This window comes from Pan troglodytes, chromosome 2 (genome assembly GCF_028858775.2).
Source record: "Pan troglodytes isolate AG18354 chromosome 2, NHGRI_mPanTro3-v2.0_pri, whole genome shotgun sequence".
NCBI lineage: Eukaryota > Metazoa > Chordata > Mammalia > Primates > Hominidae > Pan > Pan troglodytes.
The window spans coordinates 35,567,508-35,593,978 of record NC_086015.1 but is presented as its reverse complement, the minus strand read 5'-3'; the positions used below and the strand labels follow the sequence as shown (position 1 = coordinate 35,593,978).

At 35.3% G+C, this 26,471-nt stretch overlaps 1 protein-coding gene across 2 annotated transcripts in view; it reads right to left on the bottom strand.

Annotated features, from left to right (window-relative positions):
- STT3B (STT3 oligosaccharyltransferase complex catalytic subunit B) overlaps positions 1 to 26,471 on the bottom strand; it is a 106,349-nt gene that overhangs the window by 56,601 nt on the left and 23,277 nt on the right. For both annotated transcript variants that reach the window (XM_001166939.7, XM_024355355.3), the window contains exons 2-3: positions 4,587 to 4,695; positions 1,004 to 1,291 (exon numbers count right to left, since the gene is read on the bottom strand). In XM_001166939.7, the coding sequence (XP_001166939.1) occupies positions 1,004 to 1,291; positions 4,587 to 4,695 (397 nt within the window). The remainder of the gene's footprint in view (positions 1 to 1,003; positions 1,292 to 4,586; positions 4,696 to 26,471) is intronic.

The window sequence follows — 26,471 nt, the reverse complement described above, 5'->3', positions numbered from 1 at the left end:
TACTGCACATATTTTATCACAACTTATTTTTCCACTAAGCATTATATTATCAGGATCTAGCCACATACGCATGTATTATTTTTATGATTTAAAATATTATATAGTTTATTAAAAGGCATTCAACAGAGGTTCTAGATTTTAAGGTTTTTTTTTTTTTTTTTTCCTCAGCTGCACACAATAAACAAAGAGTTTTTAAAAACACTTTTTGATAAGTACAGCAGCACTGGCAACATCCTACTGCTTGGTATCATCTTCACTTGTATGGGTATTTTTCTTTCTTCTCTTTTAAACTCAAGATTAAGACACTGTCTATACTGATCACATTGCAACATTCTCCTCCGGAATTCCATGCTAGAGCAAAAATACTCATTAGCCAAGTAGTTTTGAACAATACAAAATAATTATTAAAGAGAAAATTTATGCTGCCATTCACCTAGCTACCTAAAAATATACTTAATAAAATATACAAAAACATATTGACACACACAAATTTTGGTAATTTCTATCACTGGAAAATTATAAGCTAAAGCTAAAATAATAAATACATAAATAAATGCAAGCTCTAAAGTGAACCCAAGTAGCATCATATTTCATACACAGGGGAAAAAATCATTAAGTTTAAATAGCCTGGCAGCAGCAAAATAAATAATGCTAGTTTCAGAAACAATTTAAAATTCTAAGCCATCAAACCATGCTTCAACTTTCCTGGGTAACTATTTCTTACCTATTTCCCCAAAACAAAGAAACAAAAATATCAACAGATTGTTTTATGATAGCTCTTCTTTTGGAGTTCTGACTTATTTAAAAAGGATATTTACACATAACTTGAGAGATGCCTAACATATTTTAAAATGTTATCCATTATTAAATTGATTATGAACAGTAATACAGATCTCTGTACGCAACTACATAATTTGTAAAAGACAAATTTGCATACAGCCTAAAGTGTTTCAGGAGAAAGGTCACGAGTAATAATGGCAGCAAAACATTAAATGTTACTTACCCATAAATAGTATGTGAACTGAAGTGCAAAAATAGCAATGCCTTCATTATCAAAGGATCCAGCTACTGACCGAGATATGTAGCCTGGTACAATAGCAATAAAACAAGCAGCTAAAAGTCCTGCTCCTTGGTTCCAAAGTTCTCTTGTAAGCAGGAAAGTAGATATAGATGTAAGGCCGCTAAAAGTTGGTGCAAGGAACACACATACGTCTCTTATGTGAACTGTTATGTTCAATGTATTTAAAATCCAATGAATAAGGCCAGCGGTTATCATCAACCCTGGGTAAACCTAGGAAGAAAAAAATGGAAAATTTAATTACATATAAAATGAGACACAAAAATATTAATGTATGTACTCTTCCTTATCATTACATTTTGTTTACCTTACATAAGTTTGAAAGCAACATCTCAAAACAATTTGCCTTCTTTATAAACTACAAAAAAAACCCCACACCTTTTTGTGTTGCATACAAAGAACTAGCTCATATCTGGAGGAATACATAAAAAGATCAGAGAGAATATGAAACAAGAATGATTAAAATTCAAAATGTTTAACAATGTTAACTGTAGGTAACTTTCTTACTGATCCCACTAACTTTTTTTTTTTTTTTTTAATCAAAACAGGGTCTTAGTCTAGCTTATCCTTGAGTTTGGAGTTCTAACATACTCCAATTTTGCCCATACTTGTGTGCACATAAGAAAATGAGAAAAGGAAGATAAAGAAAAATTACACACAAAATTATTTAAGTCATATTTATAAAAAATTTTTCCCTCCTTTCAAGCCCTAGATTTGGAAAGTAAGCAAGGAAAAGAGGGAACAGTCTAGCTAGGAAAAGAGGGAACAGTCAGTTGGTGAATCCAGAGATAATGTTTTGGGACGCCTGAAAAATTAAATTTTTTTATACCACATAAAGTACTTAGGGATAAAAGGGAAATAATAAACTAGAAGAGGCCAGTTAACAGTTATACGTACCCTCACTCTAAAAGAGGAACATCAAATATTAAAAGGATTCAAGAACAGTGAACAGGACATTCTTCCTGAGTTATTATTCAGTGACTAAAACATGCATTTACATCTGCTTCCTTAGGTAAGTCCTAAAAGACTCTTTTTTTACTCCATGACAGAAACTACAAAGGTTATACATTTCCTTTCCTGGCTATACAATTTGCAACTGCAACCTCTCTCCCCCACACTCCCGTCTTTAACTCTCTTGCTTTTTCTCCATAACACTTATCATCATTTGACGTACTATTTATTTTACTTATTTACTTTCTATTTATTAACTGCCTACGCTCACAAGAATATAAGCTCCAGAATAGCAGGAAATTTTTCCCCAGCATCCAGAAAAATAACTGGCACAAAGTGGATGCTCAATACCTACTGCATGCATGGAAGGAGAAAGGGGGAGGGGGAGAAAAAAAAAGCATGATAATTCATCCACATTCTCAACACATAAAAATTTTGTTCTACTTCAGATTCAATACTAGGTACCAGTGTGTAATTCTGTCAGCAATATTGGGGGGGGGGAAGAAAGTGAATTTAAAATATTTTTCAAGATAAGTCAATATATCCATATAATACGGTAGACTGAACTGACACACACAAAAACAGCCAAGATTCATAGAAGTACTAAATGAAAGAACCAAAAATAAACCAACAAATAAAACCCCAACAACAAAAAAAGCATAATCAAGCTCAAGATAGGGTATTCTCCAGATGCCAAAAATGAGGAGGAAATTCAAAGTAGGTGCTAATGTCATGGGAGCCCACAGGAGAGAAGAAAAAAGCCAAACATAACCAGGCCTGATACAGGCCTTAAGGAATCAAAATGAGGGGGTTTCACCCAACACAGGGATCAGAGTGAAGACCTAATTACCAGCAAAAAGTCAGGACCTGCTTATGAAACTAGACAAATTCTATTCATCCATCAAGCCTTCCAATGCTCAGAGCAGAAACAAAGTCCTAAAGGAGAATATGAAACTCATTCAAATGTGTGAATGTGGGTTCTACATTTATAATAACCTTAAGTATAAGAAACCTCAAACTAAGTAAAACTGTCCTAAAACCAGTGAAACCCCTAAAATTCTCCAGCGAAGGCAAATAAGAAAGATTATTACAGGGATGATCCCAAATCTCAGGACATCAGGACTCTTAGAGAAAACAGGCTTCCACTGAGGATTAATTTAAGATAAAGTTATAAACTGCACAAGAAAAACTATAGTTATCAAATGTAATAAAATTTAGGTATATGATAAGATTAGCACCACAAGAACTGCAGGTAATAGCTATCTGCCGTATGTACTACCCATTTAATACTTCTCCAATTCACAATGCAGAACATGATAACGACTATTGTGCCTTCATCTCTTTATGTCTTTCTCTCTATTTACATCAAGGATAAGAAGATGCCCCAGACTAGAAACACAACACCTTACTATCATGGAGAAGATGTTCTTTCTAAACACAAAGGGAACATTTATAAAAATTTGGATATATCCTAAGCCACAAGTCAAGTCTCAATAAATTTTAGAGGATTGAAATTACATAGAAGGTGTTCTCTAACCACAATATATTTGAAGTACAAAGCAAAAAAACATAACTGGGTAATCCCCTTATGTTTGAAATTAAATACAATTCTAAATAATCCATGAGTCAGGGAAATTATAATGAAAATAAAGATACATTTTGTTTTAAATGATAATGAAAATACTACACATCAGAACTTATGAAATGCAGCTAGTACAGTGGCTAGTGTGTAGTTTCTAGGCTTAAAATGCATCTCTTAATAATGAAGAAAAGTTGAAAATTACTGAGAAACCATCTCAAGAAGTCAGAAAAAGAACATGAAAATAAACTCACAAAAGAAGAAGAAAATAAATTAAAATTTAAAAAATGCAAAACAAACCTATACTAGAAGTAATCAACAGAGTCAGAAGTTTCTTTGGGTTAAGAAAAACCCTAATAAAATGAATAAGCCTGGCAAAATTGATTTAAAAAAATCAAACATATATTTCTCCGATACAAGACAATGTTGCTTTGTCCTTCACCTTCATTTCTCCTTATGTCCCAAATCCTAAAAATATTTGCCTTTGTGTCATCTTTCTGGATATCAGAAGTCTGCATGAACTATAATCTTTAGTCAATTACCTGGAATAATTTGGAATGTCTCCACATTCAGGGCCTGAAAAATCCTAATTATCTGATTATTCTAGATATATAATTATCATGATTATTCTACGTTTCTATCTCCTTCCAAATTGCTTTTTCAACCAAATTGCTATAAGAGCAAATACACAAATAAACTGAACTTCATTCAGATACACTGTGACAGCAGATCCCCACCCAGCCTCCACCACTTGTCAAAAAGAGTGGCTAGTGTGAGACAACCCAAAAACAGGTTTGGGATTAAGGGGAGGAGGTATCAAGAAAAGAGCCTAAGTAAACTGAATACTGGATAATAAGCCACAGAAAAATTTGTTAACTATACAAAGCTTTCAAGAATCCCTACCACCTTGGCAATTAATGATTTACTCAAGTAACAATAAATGTTATAATTAACATAAAGAACTGCTAATATACTTACAGTACCACCTACTATTCTTCCTAGTGGATACCATGCTCTTTCATCAAACCAATTTAAAAATTCATAGAACCCATGAGATGCAAGATGATGTGTTGATCTATAGTTAAACCTAGAGAAAAGAGATAAAAAGAAATGTTATAAAACTGCTTAATAGAAATAGCTCCTTCTTTATATTAAACTCTGTGGCTACATAAATGTATCTTTCAGAGCGTTTTCATCAAACTTGTATAACATAATCTGAAGATATCAAAAGAACATGCTTATACCTCTATATAAATAAAAACGCCCCCAACTTCAAACCCACACCTACAAAACTAGTAATGTTCAAAATAACATTTAGCCATTGCTTGGGGTCCAGGTGGTAGAGGGCTATAAAGAAGTTCATAAATCTCAAAAGATTAAGAACTGCTGACAGAAGATAACATCAAAATGGAAGAAACGGTACACTCACCAGAATTGCCCAAAATCCTGCAACCCTAAAAACATTGGCTTTAAACTATAATAGCACTAAACATATAAAAAGAATAAACCATAGCAGCACTATAAAACAAGAATATGGCCTTATAGAAAAAGAAATTGTAATTTCTGAAAGAGACAAATGAGAAAAAATGAAATTGAAGAAACCAGGGCCCAAAATGAAAGGCAGAAGAAAACCACAAACCATAGAGGGCAATTGCAGGGATATTCCATGTTTAGTATAAAGCAGCTGTCATGGGCAGGGGAAAAGCCTGGAGCAATCCTCAGGGTAATGCCATTAGGTATACTCAGTCAGGTCAATCCCCTTCCCCCTACTATTTCGAAGCAGGGAAGTGGGCATCAGAGGTGTCTGCCTGAGGTAGAAGCACTACACATAGACAAGTGAGTCAAGAAGCAGAATGATGCTGGATACAAGATGAACAGGAAATCCTTATACCCCAGATCAGTTTGATACATCCTTTCCAGCAGCAAGTTATGATCTCAACTCCAACAATCACTAGATGCAAGCTTTGTAGCATTTTTACAGTATTTTCCAATACTAAAATAAGCAACATATCCCCCCCCAAAAAAATCAAACATTTGACAAAAGCAATCACCATGACAGCTAAATATCAAAATCAACAAATAGAAAAATTAATACTGTAGAAACAGAAGCGAGAATATATTCAGATGGTTAATATAACCCAGAGTTATATTAACTCTGAAAGAGTTATTAATATTAAACTTTCAGACCTGAAAGGAAGTATAACCTAGAGGTTGAGAGGTCAGGTTCTAGCATCATACTGCATAGGTTTGAATGTTAGCTCCACACTGACCAGCTATGTGACCTTGGTTGGGCAAGTTACTTATGTTCTCTGCATTCTAGTTTCTTCATTTGTAAAACAGGGATTAACAACAGTACCTATGATAGTACTAGTGTAGCTATAAGCAAACAATATAGCATCTCTGAAGCACTTAAAGTCTATAGTTACTGTAATGAAACAGACTTATGATAAAGGATCCATTTAAGATTTTGAATGGCAAAATTATAATTGCCAAGATAAAATAAAAGATAGGCTAAATAGCGTAAAGGACAAAAATGAAGAGCAAATTAGAACAAGATAAAAAGTATAAACAAATTTAAGCAGTCTAGTTCTTACACTGATATAAAACAAAAATTTTTTTTCCACAGAGCATACACATCCCAATACATTTCAAAATACTAAAGTACAACTTAAAATCATTAATTCAGAGAGAAAGGTTTTCTACAAAGGAATGACAAAATTAGATTAATACCTTCTCAGTGGAACCACTGGATTGCTAATAAGGCAAAGGAGTAATATATCCAAATTTCTGAGGGGAATTTTAAGTAATAATTTTGTGTGCCAACAACATGGAAAGCTAAGCTAATGCTAGAAATGCTACCCTGCTCCCTTCCTCCTCCAAGAAGTATTTACCAGATCAGAATTTAAAAAGGGATATCTTCAAATGCCAGAAACAAAGTAGTGATTGTATTTACAAAGCCAGGATTATGGAAAGGCTGTCTAGTAAAAGATGGAAAACAATCTAACCACCACCATGGAAGTGACAAAGTTCTTCTCTATCTAAAGGCTTAAAATTAAAAGGCTCCAATAAAAAAAGCTAAATTAAACACTGCGCTAAGCATTAAGGGTCTAAATTTACAAAGAATCCCCAAGACAAGAAATTAACATTGAAAACAAGACCCAAACACCTGGATTAGCAATAGAAGCAAAAACTAAAAAATAGCTCTACCCAGATAAGCTCATAAACAACAGTTAAACTAAGAGATTCACCACACAAAGTTGAGTATACACCAGAAAGAGTAACACCCCCCCGAAACTTCTGAAAATATTTTAATGGAAGAGGCCTAGTATTTTAGCAAGAATACCAAGGTTTTAAATTTTCAACCTAATTTTTCATTTTAAAAAATTGACTTCAAGGGACTATTAATAACACGTTTTAAAAACCAGGAACCATGAGAGTACAACCTCATAAAGTTTTCCTGACAAGTATTTTTTCACTTTCCATTTTATATAATTCTTGGCCTCTCCCTCTTTATCAAATCATTCTTCCTTTGGCTTTAATGACTACAACAGTCTCTTGATTTTTTTACCCCCACCTCTCTAATCTTCTCTGTTTTCTGTATAGGTAGCCTCCTCTACCTAAGATACTCTTATTAATTCACTCTAAAATCTCTGCCGAAAGGATGTCATTCACCCAAGTCTTCAATTATTACCAGTATGCCCACAATTCACTAATATCATCTCCCTAACTAGATCTTTCTTCTCATGTCCAAACCAGTGTTATGTGACTACCCATGTGGTATGTTGTTCTTGAATGTCACAAATGCATCTCAGACTCCACATTCAACTAAACTCCTGATCAGACACCTACCATCCACTCCCAAAACAAACATATGCACTATATCTGCTTTCAGTATTCTCTTACCGCCACCTAAGTTGAAGAAATCCAGGTGTCATTTTTGAAAGTTCCTTCTCTCTCACATCCTATACAAAAATCATAACAAGGTTGTCACTTCCTAAATATCTCTGAAATCTGTACACTATTTTCTTATTCTGCTACTAGCACAGTAATCCAAGCTATCATCTTTTAACTAGACTACTGAAATAGCCTCTAAGTGGTCTCTTTACATCCATTCTGCCCACCTTCTAGTTCCCCAATCTGTGCACTCCGCCACAAGAAGGAAGTTCTTTTCAAAATGTAAATGTGATCATATTGCAACTCTCTGAATTATTCAAAGACTTCATCACTTTAAAATTAAAGCAGAAAAACCTCCACTTCTTAACATAATGGTCAAAACCACACAGTCCACCTCATACATAACTCTAGTCTCATCTCACACCGTATTACCTCTCTTCTTTCCATCTTTCAGTCCTCCAAGCTCACCTCATTCCTTCCTGTTACGGGATCGTTAAGACTGCTAATCCCCTCTGCCTGTATCACTGATGTCTCCCTCCCTATCCCAGTTAACTCATCCTGCAAACTTCAACACATTTCTAAGAGATTCTGTCATTTTTCCATCTTGACATAGATAAAATTTCACATCTGTTTCCTTAATATCTATTCAAATAGATAAATACTCCTCAGAAGACATCACTGTGTCTCCAACACCAAGCACAGCATCTGGTACTTCACAAACTCAAAGGACATATGAGAATTTTGTTTCGGTTGCCCATGCTTCTGCAGCAGTGGTGCGATCACAGCTGCAGCTTCAGCCTCCAAGTCTCAAGTGATTCTCTGACCACAGCCTCCCAAGTAGCTAGGATTACAGGTGTGTGCCATCACACTCAGCTAATGTTTTATGCTTTCTAGAGATGAGGTCTTGCTTTGTTGCCCAGACTGGTCTCCAACTCTTGGGCTCAAGCAATCCTCTCACTTCAGCCTCTCAAAGTGTTGGGATTACCGGCGTGAGCCATTGCACCAGGCCAAGAATATTTTTAAAAATATAAATGTAAGTTCAAACTTACAACACTTAGTCAATAGTAAGAACAATTACATTGTTTCAATGAACACAAAAATCTTAAACTTGAGGTTAGAGATCATAGCTGCAATGATGCCAACCATGTCATGAATCTACTTCTGTATTTTGTTTTGGTTCACAAAATTGCAAAAATTTTGACTCACAGAGATAAGTGTCAAAGAGTAAATTTTTTTAAAAAAGTTTTCCTTACTGTTAAATTCTACAATTAAATAATACAGAAGTTTGTTTGGGGCCTAAGAGAAAATTCTGGTTCAAGGTTGAGTAATTACATATAACTGCTTGCATTCCTCATCATATATATATATATAATATAATATATATAATTAATTATATATTATATATCTCATATATAATTAGCTATATGTTATATAATATAATATATATTTAATATTTTAATACTTATATATTAATATATTTAATATATTAATATATAATATAAATTAATATGTTTAATATAATTATATATTAATATATTTAATATCGATATATTTAATATTTTAATATATATTTAATATTATATATAATTAATATATATGAGATATATAATCTCAAAAAGCAAGCACCTAACCTAAATTTATAACATATCATCAACTTACGTTACAGATTGAGTTGTTACTAAACAAAGCATAGTCTGATTATTTTCATTCATGCAAATTCCCAGGATACCTCAGTTGGAACATTAGCAATTCAATCCAAAGCAAAGGTAAGGCATCTGAGCCTAATACATGGCTCCAAATCTATCTCAAGGACTTCTCTGTTTCCTCCAGCTTTAGCTGCCTGATTTTCTTTTCCTCTGTTCATGTAAATATGAGTAAGAATATGATTGGCTCAAATCATTTCGTACAAAGTCACACATCACAGGTAACAGACAATCTATGTGTTGGCTGCCATGAGATCCCATGCTTGTAATCCAATACCTGTAGCCAAAAGAGCAGGGTCATATGATATAAAACACGGCTGTTTTGGCTTCTTTGCATGTGCTGTGAGTAGAAGATGATGGGCATGAGAATTGTGCAAGGGTTGTGAATGTAGTAGGCACTATAATTCATTTTCCTAGAATAAAATAAAGCCCTTAGTGATGCTGAAAATACTTGGATACTTAGTGCTTCATCAAAGTATTGAAGGCATAACTGGCTTATTTGCTTCTCTTTTTTACACCTCCTCCTCCAAAAAAAAAAAAAAAAAAAAATGCATGAGGCTTTCCAGTAACACTTTTTCTCCCTTTTCCCCCCTTAAGACTACCCTTAAAATCCACTTAATAAAACCTATAGTGTGATTATCTCTGGACAGTGCAGTCTACACAGGATTAGAGCTGCCTGTTCATGTCAGAAGACATAGCAATACCTATGTAATTTTTTTCTTCCTAGTTGACAAATACTCTCCTCTTGACCAAATATTAGGTTTCTCTAAACCCTCTTGTCAACTAGGCTTTGACCTTGGGCTTCAGTGTCTGTTCCTGTTGGGCCTGGACTGCCCAGTTACAGCAAGAATCCTGTTAAGTCAGTTCAGAAAGAATCCCTACCCTCCATTTCTGATCACCTCAATATGATCAAATTCCTTATCCCCAGGATCCCCCAGAGTATCTGGTCACCCTGGTCTGCCTTCAGCAAGAATCCCTGTAAAGCTAGTTTAGCCAGAATCCCCCTACTCCTTTCCTTACATCCGTGTTTTCCACCCACTGACCCTATCCCTGCTCCTTGACTACAAATCTTCCATTTTCGTTGTATTCAGAATTGAGCCCAGTTCCATACTTAGGTGTCTCTTCCCTATTGCATTAGTTCCTGAATAAAATCTGTTTTTATCATTTTTTAAAAAAAGGTACTTGGATTGATCATATTGATCCTATAACTACTCTTTTCCATTCCATTTTTAGAATAACTAAAAACTGAATGTATTTATTACACCTGCTTTTTGAGATGTTTCAGCATGGTCTTTTCCTCAGCCCTTGGCTCTGTCTACATAGAAACGTGCCATAGCCAAGTACTTTATTCTCACTTCTTCATACGATCATCTCAGACCTGAAGTTCCTAATCATTTTATAAGTCTTCTCTAATGTTTCATCCTCCTCCTCCCAGTCTACCTTACTTTCTGCTCTTAAAACATGTTGAAACCTCTACTGAAGTTCACCTCACAATGAACTACCTTTTCTTAGTAATTTTTGTATCTTGGAGTTATCTCATAGTTCCTGGCAGTTCACTCATGAGGTTCAATTAATGCTTGCTTAGCTAATTACTCCTTTTTAGCATACTAGTATCAACACTTACTTTAATTTTTGTCTTCTATTCCCTTCTTCATTAAACTCAAACACCTGTGTGTACAAAGGTAGTCTTCAATTTTGGCATGCCCTACTTAGATATTTTTTTAAATATTTAAATAGCTGAAAGGAGAGTGTTATAGATGAATCATAAACTGAAAAATGTTGAAGCTGAGTGATGTATTCATGGAGGTTCATTACAGTATTAGCTCTACTTTGCTGTATGTTTGAAATTTTCCATAATGAAGGGTATATATACGTAGATATAGCTTATTATCTATACATATATTTATAAATATGTACTTATAAAATTTATATGATTTACATACATAATGACACATATGAGTAATATAATACATATATATGCAAACTCTATTATGGAAAATTTCACACACTCACACATACTCTCACACATAATTATAGTTTTCCCCCAATAAAGCTAGGTGAACTGGCTTAGAAATAATGTTTTAAAAATTAGCAGTCACCAAAATAAAAATAAAAGAGAAATCAAGGAGTAAAAAACGATGTCCAATCTCACATATATCCTCCTCCTTTTAATACTGTCAATGCAAGTTTTAGTATTTTAACTATAATAAAAGAATCTGTTTTGAAGCAAGTGTGACAAAAAATTGCTAAGTATATTTGGTGGTAGTTTAATTCATTATGGTCTTTTACTTTTATTTGAAATTTTCATAAAAGTTAACAACAAAAACAAAAACATGCCTCCTCCAACTTCTCTTAACCTGATTTTTAGAGCTAATGAACTTTTTCTGCAAGGGGCATTTAGGGAAAAAGGTAGCAAGAAGATATTAAATTTTGGAATTCAATTTATGGAAAAAAATGGTTATGTTTTTTGGGTTCTAGCACAGTTAGTACAATACGGTATTCAAAAACATTAAAGCATATGGCCGATGTAGTGGCTTAGGTCTGTAAACTCAGCTACTTGGGAGCCTGAGGCAGGAGGATTGCTTGAGCCCAGGAGTTCGAGAACAGCTTGGGGAAAGAAAAAAAATTTTTTTAATTAGCCAGGCACGGTGGCACATGCCTGTAGTCCAACAACTCAGGAGGCTAAGGCAGGAGGATCACTTGAGCCCAGGAGTTTGAGGCTGCAGTGAGCTATAATCGCACCACTGTTCTCCAGCCTGGGTTACAGAGCAAGATCCCATTTTTAAAAAAAAAAAAAAGAAAGAAAGAAAAGAAAAGAAAACTCAGCTTAAATAGAACTTTATGAGCTGGTAGGTGTATCCAGTAAATACTGCATTATTTCCTTACATAAACAAACACTAGGAATATCAACCTATTTGTAAACCAGGGCTTTTACAAATAAAAAGGGGAAGTCACAAGGAGCTGCCTTTGCATTTTCCTTCCATAGATCTTGTCAGAGATCCAATCATTTGATACATTTGGTTTCAGATTTATTTCATCTTATATTGAAACAACTAATTTACACTCAAAACAACAACAAAGAAATCTCATGATTATGTCCTGAAGCAAAATACCACAATATACTTTTAATCTTAGGTTAAAAAAAAATTATATCTCTATAAATGGCCAACAGGTATATGAAAAGATGTTCAACATCATTAGTCATCAGAAAAATGCAAATCAAAACTATAATCAGATAACATCTCACCTCAGTTAAAATGGTTTGTATCCAAAAGACAGGCAGTAACAAATGCTGGTTAAGATGCGGGGAAGGGGGAACAGTCCTATACTGTTGGTGGAAATGTAAATTAGCACAGCCACTACGAAGAACAGTATGGAGGTTCCTCAAGAAAACAAATATAACTACCATATAATCCAGCAATCCCACTGCTTGGTACATATCCAAAGAAAGAAAATCAGTGTACCAAGGAGACACCTGCACTCATGTTTATTGCAGCATTATTCATAATAGCCAAGATTTGGAAGCAACCTAAGTGTCTATCATCAGGTGAATGAATAAAGAAAATGTGGTACTTGTATTCAATAAAGTATTATTTAGCCATAAAGAAAAGAATGAGACTCAGTCATTTACAACAACATGGATGGAACTGGAGAGGTCATTATGTTAAGTAAAATAAGCCAGGCATGGAAGGATGAATTTTACATGTTATATCTCATATGTGAGAGCTAAAAATTAAAACAATTGAACTCATGGAGATAGAGAGCAGAATGATGATTACCAGAGGCTGGGAAGGGTGGTAGAGAGGGGGGCAAAATGTGGGGAGGGGTAACGGATACAAAAATATACTTAGGATGAATAAGATCTAGTATTTAAGAAAAAAGATCTAGTATTTGATAGCACAACAAATAATTTAGCACATATTTTAACTAAAAGATTGGAATTGAAATGTTTCTAAAACAAAGAAATGATAAATGCGTGAGGTGATGACTATGCCAATTACCTGGATTTGACTTCTACACATTGTATGCCTGTATCAAAACATCACATATAACCCATAAATAGATAAATCTATTATGTACCCATAATTATAAAAAATTAAAAATTATATCTCAGCCTTAAAATTAACCTAAGGCTTTTATATCTTCAAAACAAATTTTGAGGTGGCAAAGGGTTTCGTTTAATTAACATTTTCAGTCCTCATTAAAAGTGACACCGTATCAGAAAGAAATATTAATAATTGGAAATGCCTAAGAATAAATTAAGTGGAAGAACAATATATTGTTAGCCATAATGCTGTGGCCACACTGAGCGACAAACATGTCCCACATTCCAAAAATGTTCAGTTCACAAATGTAATTTTAACAAGACAACACAAATCTGGTTTAGTTTAACCTTTGCAAATTAAATCCAACAAACAGGAAAGAATCAGTCAGGAACAGAAAGAAAATAAGAAAAGGGAGGAAAGAAGCTTTGATCAATGATGGTGATAAAAGAACAGCAAATATTAGTAGTAAAGGAGGGTAAAGAGGTGCAGCAAAAGGCAGCGAGGTGGAGCACTGTACCAAGTATTACATTTCAACACAGTGCCCCCTTAAGGCCAGGCAAAGCCAGGGTCCTAATTTGCTCTGAGTTGAGAAACAGGTTAACTAAAGTTTCTATCTATCAAAATAACCACACATAGACTCCAAGTGAGGGCTCAGGGCTGTCTCCCATGGATAGAGAGAGCATAATGACAGTTTGACAGCACAGCTTTAAGAGAATCCCAGGAAGTCTTGTATGACAAGATATTAGAAAAATGTGCCTCTAAAGGTGGTTATTCTATATCTGACATTGATTTGTTTTCATTTTTACAAGGTAATAATCATGTTTTCAAAAAACTCCTTGAGCAACCACAGTGTACCAGGTTTCTGTTAGGCACTGGAAATAGAGCACTGGAAAGACAGGCAAATTCTGCTCTTTTGGAACTTAAATACAATAAACACAAACCAGGTAATTACAGATTGAAACAAGAGCTGGGTGGAGTACAGGAGAAAAGATTCAGATAAATAAAAGAGTAAAATGGGAGGAAGGGAAGGAGGAAGGGGTAGAGATTGCTGTAAGCAGGGTATAAATGAGGTTCTATCTTAAAACATCTGTGAAGTCTTTAAGGATGGGGGTAACCAGCAATTCAAAGAGTTAAAGAGCTGTCCCAGGCAAAGAAACTATCAAGTGCAAAGGCCTTGAGGTGGAGAAATGGTGTGAAGGAAGAAAAAGATGTTCAAGAGGGGGAGTGGTAATTTATGTTGTGTACACTACTTCTGCACAATTATTGTTTTAAAAAAACATGTCAGACACTATGATCCTATTTTTCATTTAATCATCACACACATACACACTCCTTTGCGGCAGGACACTACACAGATGATTAGACTAAGGCACAATAGGTAACATAAGTTGTCCAAAGTCATACAGCCATGAAGTGGTCAAGATGGGATTTGATCAAGGTAGCTTTGACTCTGGTGCCCACATTCTTAAGCATGATCACAAGGTGATTCCAAACAGCAACAGGGCAATTAATGCAGGTAAATCATTTGTATCACCTTCTGGGCACTGCGAACCTTAAAAGATTTCAAACTGTTCCCAGTATCTCAGGGATTCCAGACAAGAGTGGGGTACCAGAATGGACACACAGTTTTGAATGACATATGGTACCATCTTATATAACCTTACCTATTTGTCTATTTATATATGGGGCTTTTGTACAAACTCATTTGAAGAAAGGATTCAAATGCTAAACAAGTATTTGAAAACAATGGCATGCGTATCTATAGATCTATATCTATATATGTTTAAAATATCTAAAACAAAAACCACTGGTGTAGTTCTCTTAAGATCTGTTAAGATGCAACTTTGAACCTTAAAGCTTATGCCCTTTCTAAAGTTACTTTGGAAATAAAAGGACAGAGAAGTCTAATATATGTCTGACTGTACCATTTCAGATTTCAATTCTTTGGTATAGGTATGTCTTAAAAAATCATGGCCAGAAACCTTTGTTAAGTACTGCTTGACCAGTAACAACCATCCTCACTCACCACCTTACAAGGGTCATACATAATTGTTGGTTTTACCAAACAAATCCTCCAATAAGTGTGACTATCACAAAGAAACAAAGCCAAGTAGTCCCTATCTCTAGCTCACATTTCTCTCCTTTTTGGCACCTTTCTCATACTTCTTATATTAACCAATTCAACCACTGTCAATCTTCAGATAACTGAACTCTTCTCAGTAAGCTATAATTTGTCATCTTTACTTCTCCGAAGTTTAGTTCTTACAAGGTTATGAGTAAGTATGTGTACACTTCATTATCAAAAAAATGTACAACACCTCCTTCCTCTTTCAACCAACAAATGCTTATTTTATCTCAATCCCTCCTCTGATCACAGCCAAGTTTGTCACATAATGTTACACAACTATTTGGGAGATGGTCCAATGAGAAATATAATGTCTGCCTGCTATCATTTGAATACTAAGTGTAACAAAAAGAATGAAGAAATGGAAAAGCATTTGTTCTCACATAATTTTTCCTTCCTGCTTTTACAACTCTATGAGATATAAAAACAAGAAACAGGAATTTCTATTTGGTCTAAAAAGGCGAGTTCATCTTTGTAATACACGTTATACGTGGATCAACAACTAATCTGAGAGAAAGCAAAGTACCAATTTCTCATGAAAAAGAAAGAATGAGAGAATGCAAGGAAGGAAAGAAGACAGGCAGGCATGTTAAAAGGTTAAGCCTATTGTTTCTATTGTCCATTATTTGCAACATCTTCCAAGAGATACAGAACTTCCATTATTATCACCATAATTATTATATATTAGTATTTTGATTTGAATAAATTATTTATGGGATTTAAAGTTTAACAATTGGTTCGGAATCTCTTCCTCTTTCTTGTCATCAGGTACTTTCTAATCCCCCAGGAATTTAAAGTATGATTGTTTCTCTTCTTTCACTGAAATTAAAAAAATCACATTTTACTTTTTATTGGCAATCCTTCCTTTCTTTATACATAACCCTGATGAACTCTGCACCTTGCATTCTACCTTTTCCAATCTAATATACGAAATAGCATTGATTTACAGATTTGTCTCCTCCACTGGATTGGAAGGTCCTTGAGAAAAGAAACCCCCAGCCTAAGAGAATAATGAAAACAACAAAATCAATAAATCGTTAACATTTTATGAGTGGTTATTATGCCTTAAATACCTTTGTTATTAATAATTTGATCTTTATGACAACTTATTGAGATGTATATTATTGTCATTCCCTATTTACAGATGAGAAGATGGAAGCACAAAGAGGTTAAGTAACCTGCTCTTACTCAAGGTTAGACAAGTCAAAGCAGCAAAGCCAGGGGTCTATTTCACATCATCTTGCCTCTGGGCAAATATGAAGGAATCAATCTTCCAACTCCTAGCACCAAGGACGGTGCCTGGTATATACAGTAAAGTTAATAAAATATGTGTTAAAGCTCCTCTGAACTATTTTACATATGACCCAATTTTAAAGCATTTTTACACAACTGTCGCCCGAGCAAAGTGATTTAGTGCTGGTGTGAGGTTATAAATGATGTGAAATGTTTAAACATTCCCACTTTACTAAGGTAAACTATTTTTTTATATAGAAATATACTATTCAGATAGAGGGCACTAAAATAGTGTAACTGGTTTAATTAAATTTTCATTCAGGGAATACTCCCGTATACTTGATATTCAATGCTGTTTGGGTCCCGGTTCATGTTCTGGCCTCTGAAGTCTTTCATCAACAATCACTCACAGAACCATTTAGTATTGTATACAGAAACGGAAAACACCTGCTGCAGTCAGCTACTCGGGAGGCTGAGGCAGAAGAATTGCTTGAACCCGGGAGGCGGAGGTTGCAGTGAGCCAAAATCGCGCCCACTACACTCCAGCCTGGGTGACAGAGCAAGACTCCATCTCAAAAAAAACGTCTGAATAAGGGTCTAAATTTCCACAATTACCAATTTCAGCACTTGTTCTGGCTCTATCCTAACACTATTCACACCACTTTTCTAACTCTATCCTGGCCACAGGGGCATTATATCTGTTCCTTCAACATATCAACTTTTTTTCTGCTAAGAGGAATGCTCTTAACCCAGATCTTTGCAGGGCCCTAATTCCTTGTCATTCTGATTTTAGTTCAAATATTATCTCAGAAAGGCCTTCTTTCACTTCTCAGTCTACAGTAGTGGCCCCATAGCCATGGTCTACAAACACATCAAACACTAGTTAGCATATTACTTTTTAAATAGCCTTTATCACTAACTAAAATTATCTTGATCTTTTTATTTACTTGTTTGCTTGCCTATCTGAAAAATAAGATCCATCACAACAAAGATCCTTGTATATATCCCAAATGCTTAGTACTGTGTCTGGCACATAGTTATCACACAATAAATATTTGTTAAATGACTGAATGTTAAAGGCACTCACCATGCATACTAAAATAATTTGCTCTACTAGTTTAGATAAGCAATCAAAACCAATAAAAATCAATGCTGAAGATGGCTGACTAGATGTATCTGGTACTTGTCTCATCTATGGAGAGGAACCACAATAGCGAGTAAAAAAGATCACCTGAGAGAGAACAATGAAATTCAAGAGAGTAGTGATGGGAAAGCATCAAAAGCAAGGAAAAAGAGGGAAAAGAGCCTGTTTGGCTGGGATCAGGTAGGAGGCTGGAGTGGCTTATAATGCAGACAAAGGGTGAGAGACCCCCAGAGGTCTACATTCCCACTGGAACCACTAGGACTCCTAAAATCCTAGCCACAGGAGAGCTCCTTGACCCTCTCAGGTCCCAAGACTAACAGGGAGCTGCCTGAAGTCCACGCGAAGGCACTGCTCCAGAGAGACAGCTCATGCTGGATCCCACGAATCACTCGAACCTAAGCAGCTACAACATGGTGCCATTTTGAGAACACAGGCCCCACTAAACTGCATCCTGCCCTGCTGCCAGGGCCACTACAAGGCAGCGATACTGCCCACCCCAGCAGAGGGCGACTGTGAATTTTTACCTGCGCTAAGGACAAATTCCATTGCTTACAGCCACTTGAGGGCTGCAGGCTGCTGGAGAGCCAAGGCAGGAAACCCATGCCCCGCCCCCAAGTTGCCAGCCTACAGCTACTCTGAAGGAAAGCAACCCCACCTTCCCTAGTAGAGCAGGGTTGCAATGCAGTTGCTGCTGGCCCCTCCTGAGCATTCCACCCACAAACTGGGGATCACCCCTCCCTTGCCTACCACTGCCAGCCGGTCCACCCAGCTAGCTCCATACCCCCACCAAAGCAAGTACCCAAACACACAATCCAAGGTGTGGATGATCTCTGGAGATCACCTCACTAAGTCCACCACCAGTGACACCTGAACACTACTCTCAGGGTCTGAGGTCAGGCCCACTTAACCTGCCACTACCAGCAGAGCTAGGACCTATACTCATGCATCACCTGCAGGTCTGGGGACCAGCCCACACAACTCATTGCAGCCACCACAATACCAACAAAGACACTTAGGTTCCAGGGAGTTGTCCACCGCTGCTACTGCAATCACCCATGCTACACCTGCTGCCCAGGGGCTCGAGAAGCTGCCCTCTTGCATGACCCACCACTGGAATCCCAGCACCTAAGCAGGCCACCTGGAGGCCTAAAATCAGCCTGGATGCACGAACACTGTCACTGGCATAAGCTGCCCTCGGGCCAAAACACTGAGGGGATGCTCAGTTCACTGCTGCCACCACTGGGTCCAAAAGGCTGTTACACCTGGTATCCCATCAAAACTTCACCACAGCCTCCACTAACAACCACATCTTAAGCCCCTGGGGAAATCAGACACACTAATGCTGTTTACAGAAAAAAAGAAAATCATACGGAGACCACACACTACCACACACACACAGAATCAAAACCAAAGTGCCATATCCAACCAACACCATACATATATCTTCAGGAAAAAATTCTCTCCAACAAAAGCAATGTCAAAAAATGCCATTACACCAGATGTGCAGATACCAAAGTAAAAACACAGGAAACATAAAAAAGAAAATATGATACACCTCCAAAAGAACACAAAAATTATCCAGCAACAGATCCCAATCAAAAAAATAAATTCACAACAAACTCATGGACACAGGGAGTAGAAAGATGGTTAACAGGGGCTGCGAAGAGTAGTCGGGGGTTTGGTGGGGAGGTGGGGATGGTTAAATGGGCACACACAAAAAAATTCCAGCACGAATGAATAAGACCTATTTGATAGCACAATAGGGTGACTATGGTCAATAATAACCTAATTGTATATTTTAAAATAACTTAAAGAATGTAATTGGATTGTTTGTAACTTAAATGATTAATGCTTGAGGGGACAGATACCCCATTCTCCATGATGTGCTTATTTCACATTGCAAGTCTATATCAAAATATCTCACGTATCCCATAAATATACATACTTATCATGTACCCATAAAATATTTTAAAAAATAAAAATTTTTGAAAAAAAAAGAAATTCACAAAATCCCAGAAAAAGAACTCAAATTATTTATTCTAAAAAAACTCAGTAGGATACAAGAGAATTCTGAAAAACAATATAAAGAAATAAGAAAAACAATTCAGGATATGAATGAGAAATTTACTCAAGAGGTAGATATCATAAAAAAGAACCAAACAGAAATTCTAGAACATAAGAATTCATTGAATGAAATAAAAAATATATATGAAACCTTCAACGACAGACTAGATGGGGCAGAAGAAGACTCTCAGAACTTAGACAAGTCTCTTGAAATAACCTAGTCAGACAAAAATAAAGAAATAAATTTTAAAAACATGAACAAAGTCTTCATAAAAGACAACATAAAGTGAACAAATATTAAAATTTTCAGTGTCCTAGAAGGTGAAGAGAAAACAAAAGATTTTAAAAGCCTATGTAACAAAATAACAGATGAAAACTTCCCAAGTCTAGCAAGAGATTTGGACATCCAGAGACACAAGGCTCAGAAATCTGCAAACAGATACAATGCAAAATGTTCTATCCACAATACATTACAGTCAAACTGTCAAAAGTCAAGCATAAGGAGAGAATTCCACAAACAGCAAGAGAAAAGAGTCTAGTCACTTATAAAGAAACCCCCATAAGACTAATAAAAGATTTCTTAGCAGAAACTTATAGGCCAGGAAAGAAAGGGATAATGTATTGAAAGTGCTGAAAGAAAAAAAAATTGCTAATGATACTATATCCAGCAAATTATCCTTCATAAATGAAGGAGAAATAAAATATTTTCCAGACAAGCAAAAGCTAAGGAAATTCATAATCACTACACTAGCCTACAAGAAATGCTCAAGGGAGTACTTAATCTGGAAGTGAAAGGACAATATCTACTACCATGAAAACACACAAAAATATAAAAACCACTGGCAAAGCAACACACAAAGAAAAGACTCAAATGTTACCACTACTACAGAAAACCACCAAACCACAAAGATAAATTATGAGAGAAAGAACAGAACAAAATAACCAGAAATCAATTAATAAAATGACAGGAATAAACCCCCACATATTAATAATAATCCTGAATGTAAATGGATTAAACTTTCCACTTAAAAGATATACACTGGCTGAATGAATTAAAAAATAAAAGACCCAACTATATGCTGCCTACAAGAAACTTATCTCACCTGTGAAGACACATATAGACTGAAAGTAAAGGGAAATAAATTCAGATATTCAATGCAAATGGAAACCAAAAGTGAGCACGAGTACCTACACTTAGATAAAGCAGGCTTTAAGTCAAAAAACAGTAAAAAGAGACAAAGAAGGTAATTATATAATGATAAGTGGATTCAACTAGAAGAAATAACAATTCTAAACATATACGCACCCAACACTGGAACACCCAGATATATAAAGCAAATATTACTAGATTTAATGGAAGAGATATATTCCAATACGATAATAGTTGGGGACTTTTAACAATCCACTCTCACCATTAGATAGATCATGTAGACAAAGTTACCAAAGAAACATTGGATTTAAACTGCACATTAGACAAAATGTACTTGACATGAACATTTCATTCAACAGCTACAGAATACACATTATTCTGATTAGCACAAGAAACATTCTCCAGGATAGACCATACAACAGAACACAAAACAAGTCTTAACGAATTAAAAAAGAAACAATATCAAGTATCTTCTCAGACCACAACAAAATAAAATGAGAAATCAATAACAAGAGGAACCTTGAAAACTGTACAAATACATGGAACTTAAACAACATGCTCCCAAATAGCCACTGGGTGAAGGAAAAAATTTTAAAGGAGAAAATAAAAAAAATTTCTTGGAACAAACAAAAATCTAAACATGACATACCCAAACCTATAAAAAACAGCAAAAACCATGCTAAGAGATAAGTTTATAGCAATAAACAACACCTATATCAAAAAAAAAAAATACAAAGACTCCAAATAAGCAATCTAATAATGCATCTCAAGGAGCTAGAAAAGAACAAACCAAACCCCAAATCAGAAGCAAAGAAATCATGAAAATCAGAGCAGAACTAAATGAAAGAGACAACACACACACACACACCCCAAGAATCAATGAAACAAAAACAAAAAGTTGGTTCTTTTGAAAAGATTAAAAAAAAAAAAAACCAATAAGGCACTTCCTAGACCAACCAAGAAAAAAGAGAAAGACCCAACTATAATCAGAAATGAAAACAAAGACACTACAAATTAGTACCACAGAAATACAAAAGATCATCAGAGACTACTATGAACAACTATACTAGAGAACCTACAGGAAACTGATAAATTTCTGGATAAGCATAACCTATCAAGATTGAATCAAGAATAAATTAAAAAAAAAACCTGAACAGACCAATAAATGAGTAATGATACAGAATTCGTAACAGAAGTTCTCCCAACAAAAAATGTCCAGGAATTGATGGCTTCACTGTCAAATTTTACCAAACTTTCAAGGAAAAACACACATCTATTCTCCTCAAACTATTCCAAACAACTGAAGGAGAGGGAATTCTCCTTAACTTTTTCTATGAGGCATTACCCAGATACCAAAACTAGACAAGGATACTACAACTGGCTAAAAGCCAATATCCTTGATGAACACAGATGCAAAATTTCTCAACAAAATCCAACAGTACATCAAAAAGATAATACACCATGATGAAATGGGTTTATACCAGGGAAGCAAGGATGATTCGACAGACACAAATCAATAAATATGATACATCACTTCAAGAAAATGAAGACAAAAACCCTATGATCATCTCAATAAGGAGAAAACATTTGATTTTTTAATTTTGAACTTAATCTTGAATTTGCAAGATCCCTTCATGATAAAAGCTCTCAGACTATGCAAAAAACACACCTCAAAATAATAAACGCCATATATGACAAACCCAGAGCTAACATCATGCTGAATTAAGAAAAGTTGAAAGCCTTTCCACAAAGAACTAGAAAACAAGGATATCTACTTTCACCATTCCTATTCAACATAGTACTGGATATCCTACCCAGAGCAATCAGGTAAGAGGACAAAAGTAAAAGGCATTCAAATTGAAAAAGAGAAAGCTAAACTGTCCCACTTTGCATATCACCTGATCTTATATTTGGAAAAACCAAAAGACTCTGCCAAAAAACTCTTAGAGCTAATAAGCAAATTCAGTAAAGTTGCAGGATACGAAATCGACATAAAAATCATGTATTGATTCATTTTTATATGTCAATGACCAACTAGCTGAGAAAGAAATCAGGAAAGCAATCCCATTTACAATAGATATAAAAAATATAGTGGCTCACACCTGTAATCCCAACACTTTGGGAGGCTGAGGCGGGCGGATCACGAGGTCAGGAAATCAAGACCATCCTAGCTAACAGTGAAACTCTGTCTCTACTAAAAATGCGAAAAATTAGCCAGGCATGGTGGCGGGCGCCTGTGGTCCCAGCTACTCGGGAGGCCGAGGCAGGACAATGGTGTGAACCCGGGAGGCGGAGCTTGCAGTGAGCCGAGACTGCGCCACTGCACTCCAGCCTGGGCAACAGAGCAAGACTCCGTCTCAAAAAAATAAATAAATAAATAAAAATAAAAAATGTATATACCTAGAAATAAATTTAACAAAGGAAGTGAAAGATCTCTATAAGGAAAACTACGCAACAATGATAAAAGAATTAAAGGGACACAAACAAATGGAAAGACATCCCATGCCCATGGATCGGAAATATTAGTATTGTTAAAATGAGCATACTGCCCAAAGCAGTATACATACAGATTGAACACAAGCCCTATCAAAATACCAATGTCATTTGCTACAGAAATAGAAAAAACAGTCCTGAAATTAATAAAGAACCAAGGAAGAGTGAGAATAGCCGAAGCAACCATGAGCAAAAAGAACAAAGCTGGAGGCCAAACTGCCTGATTTTATAAGACTACAGTAACCCAAACAGCATGGTTTTAGTATAAAAAGACACATAGACCAATGGCACAGAACAGAGAATCCAAAAGTAAATCCACATATTTACAGCCAACTGATTTTCAACGAAGGCTTCAAGAACGAACACTGGGGAAAGGACATAGTCTTCAATACATGGTGCTGGGAAAATTGGATATCGATATGTAGAAAAATGAAACTGGACCTCTATCTCTCCCTTTATGCAAAATTAACTCAAGATGGATTAAAGGCTTAAACATAAGATCCCAAACTATAAAAGTAGAAGAAAACAACAAAAAACCACTTTAGGATAATGGTCAAGGCAAAGATTTTATGCTAAGACCTTAAATGCACAGAAAACAAAAACAAAAAGAGACAAATGGCACTGTATTAAACCAAAAAACTCTGCACAGCAAAGGAAATAATCAACAGAGTGAAGGCACAACCTACTGAAAGACAGAATATACTGTAAACTATTCATTCAACAAGGGACTAATATGCAGAACCTAGAAAGAACTCACACAACAGTAAATCATCATCATCATCACATTAATAAGCAAAGGACATGAACAGATATTTCTCAAAAGAAGACATACAAATGGCCAAGAAGCATATGAAAAAATGCTCAACGTCACTAATCATCAGAGAAATGCAAATAAAAATCACAATTAGGTATCATCTTACCCAAGTTAGAATGGCTATTATTGAAAAAGACAATAACAAATGCTGACAAGGGTGCAGAGAAAACAGAACTCTTATACATTGCTTTGGGAACATATATAGCCACTTGGAAAAGAGTGTGGAGGTTTCTCCAAAAACTAAAAATAGAACTACCATATAATCCAGCAACCCCACTACTGGGTATTTATCCAAAGGAGAAGAAATTAGTACATCAAAGGAACATGTGCGTTCACACGTTTACTACAGCACTATTCACAACAGCGAAGATGCAGAATCAACCTAGGAGTCCATCAACAGACAAATGAATAACGGAAGTGTGTTATATAAGCACAATGGAATATTATTTGGCCATAAAAAGAATAAAAGTATGTCATCTGCAGCAACATGGATGGAACTGGAGTCATTATGTTAAGTAAAATAAGCCAGACACTGAAAGACAAATTTCACAGTTCTCACTCATTCGTGGGAACGGGGGAAAAAAAAAAAAAAAAAAAAGTTGATCTCAGTGAGGTAGACAGATACCAGAGGCTAGGCAAAGTATGGTGGATAGGAGAGAAGCAGAGATGAAGAGAGGTTGGTCAATGGATACAAAAATACTGTTAGATACAAGGCATAAATTCTAATGTTGTATAGCAGAGTAGGGTGACCATAGCCAGCAACAATTTACTATGTATTTCAAAGTAGCTAAAAGACAGAACTTGAAATGTTCCCAACACGTAGAAATAATAAATACTCAAGATGGATACCCCTAAATAACTTGACTGGGTCATTACACATTCTATGTATGCTACAAAATATGATATGTACACCATTAAATATGTAAAATATTATATATCAATAAAATAAAGTGATGTTAACTAATGTTTAAGATTCTGAGACCTTTAAGGGTATCCTAATTTATCACTTTTCTGGTTCCACAAAAATAAAACAAAGATAATGTAAAAAGACTAAAGAACAAGACAAGTATAAATAAGTTGAGATTGGATAAAACACACAAATATTTAAGTAATAAGAGCCTATGATTCAATTGTGTAATGTGACTTAGTTTCCCAGCAATCAGGGCCAAAACAGAGAAGCAGGAGTAACAGAACTATCAAGGAGAAAAAGAAAGAAACGCTATTTCCTTAATCACATTAAGTTTTGATTAAGTGTATCAACATCTAACAGTGTTCTTAAAATAGAATACAGATATCAAAATGCAGACTCATGAATTTTCTTTAAATATAAAGCTTATCCTAACAATTTTTTGCAAGAATCATGTTATTTTTATCTTTTCATAGGTTTTTATAGCTAGGAACCACCTCAAGAATAACAAGAGGATTTGAAATAGAGGCAGCACAGAGTAAGAGAGCAGGTGACAGGATATGCATGCAGCCACACAGTTTTAGATTTTGGCATTCCTAAACATCTTGCCAAGAAGGATATATATTCCCCACAAAATTGGTACTATAATTGAGAACAAGTATATTCTAACCAGAGATTGCAAAACAAAAACCAGGTATGCTGATGGGAATATTTCTTTTTCATCATTCTTATATGTCTGGAATGGTTTGGAACACAGAAGCAGAGAGGCCAGTCAGTGGAATCCAGTAATTATGATCCAGTTCTGCACCCAAGAAGGTCAAAAAGAGAGTAAAAACAATCATGAAGAAAACAGACCCAACAAACATATCAAATACATACTGATAGTCAATATAGGTAAACAATCACTATGGAATAAATTCTTGTTGACTTTAGGGTTGTTATGTTTCTTAAAGTTGGCAAAACCAGCAGCTGGCAAAATAAAAATCTTAGAGAAAATAGAGGTAAAGGCAGGGTTTTTAATCTTTCTGGGTGAGGGTCTGTAAGAATCTGATGAAAATACGGATTCTCTTACCAGAAAAGTGTGCATAAAAGTTTTGCAGAATTTCAAAATTATTTTTTAGAAGACCTCCAACATAAATCACAATAAAAAGCCATCTACTTGATGAATAAATTAAAACTCACCAGCACTGAAAAATCTGCTCTGAGTTACCTTCTTAAATAGTTTCAGAGAAACTACACCTTGGAGCTGCTGACGCGGTTTTGGGAAATTCAGACTATCTACACTTATCT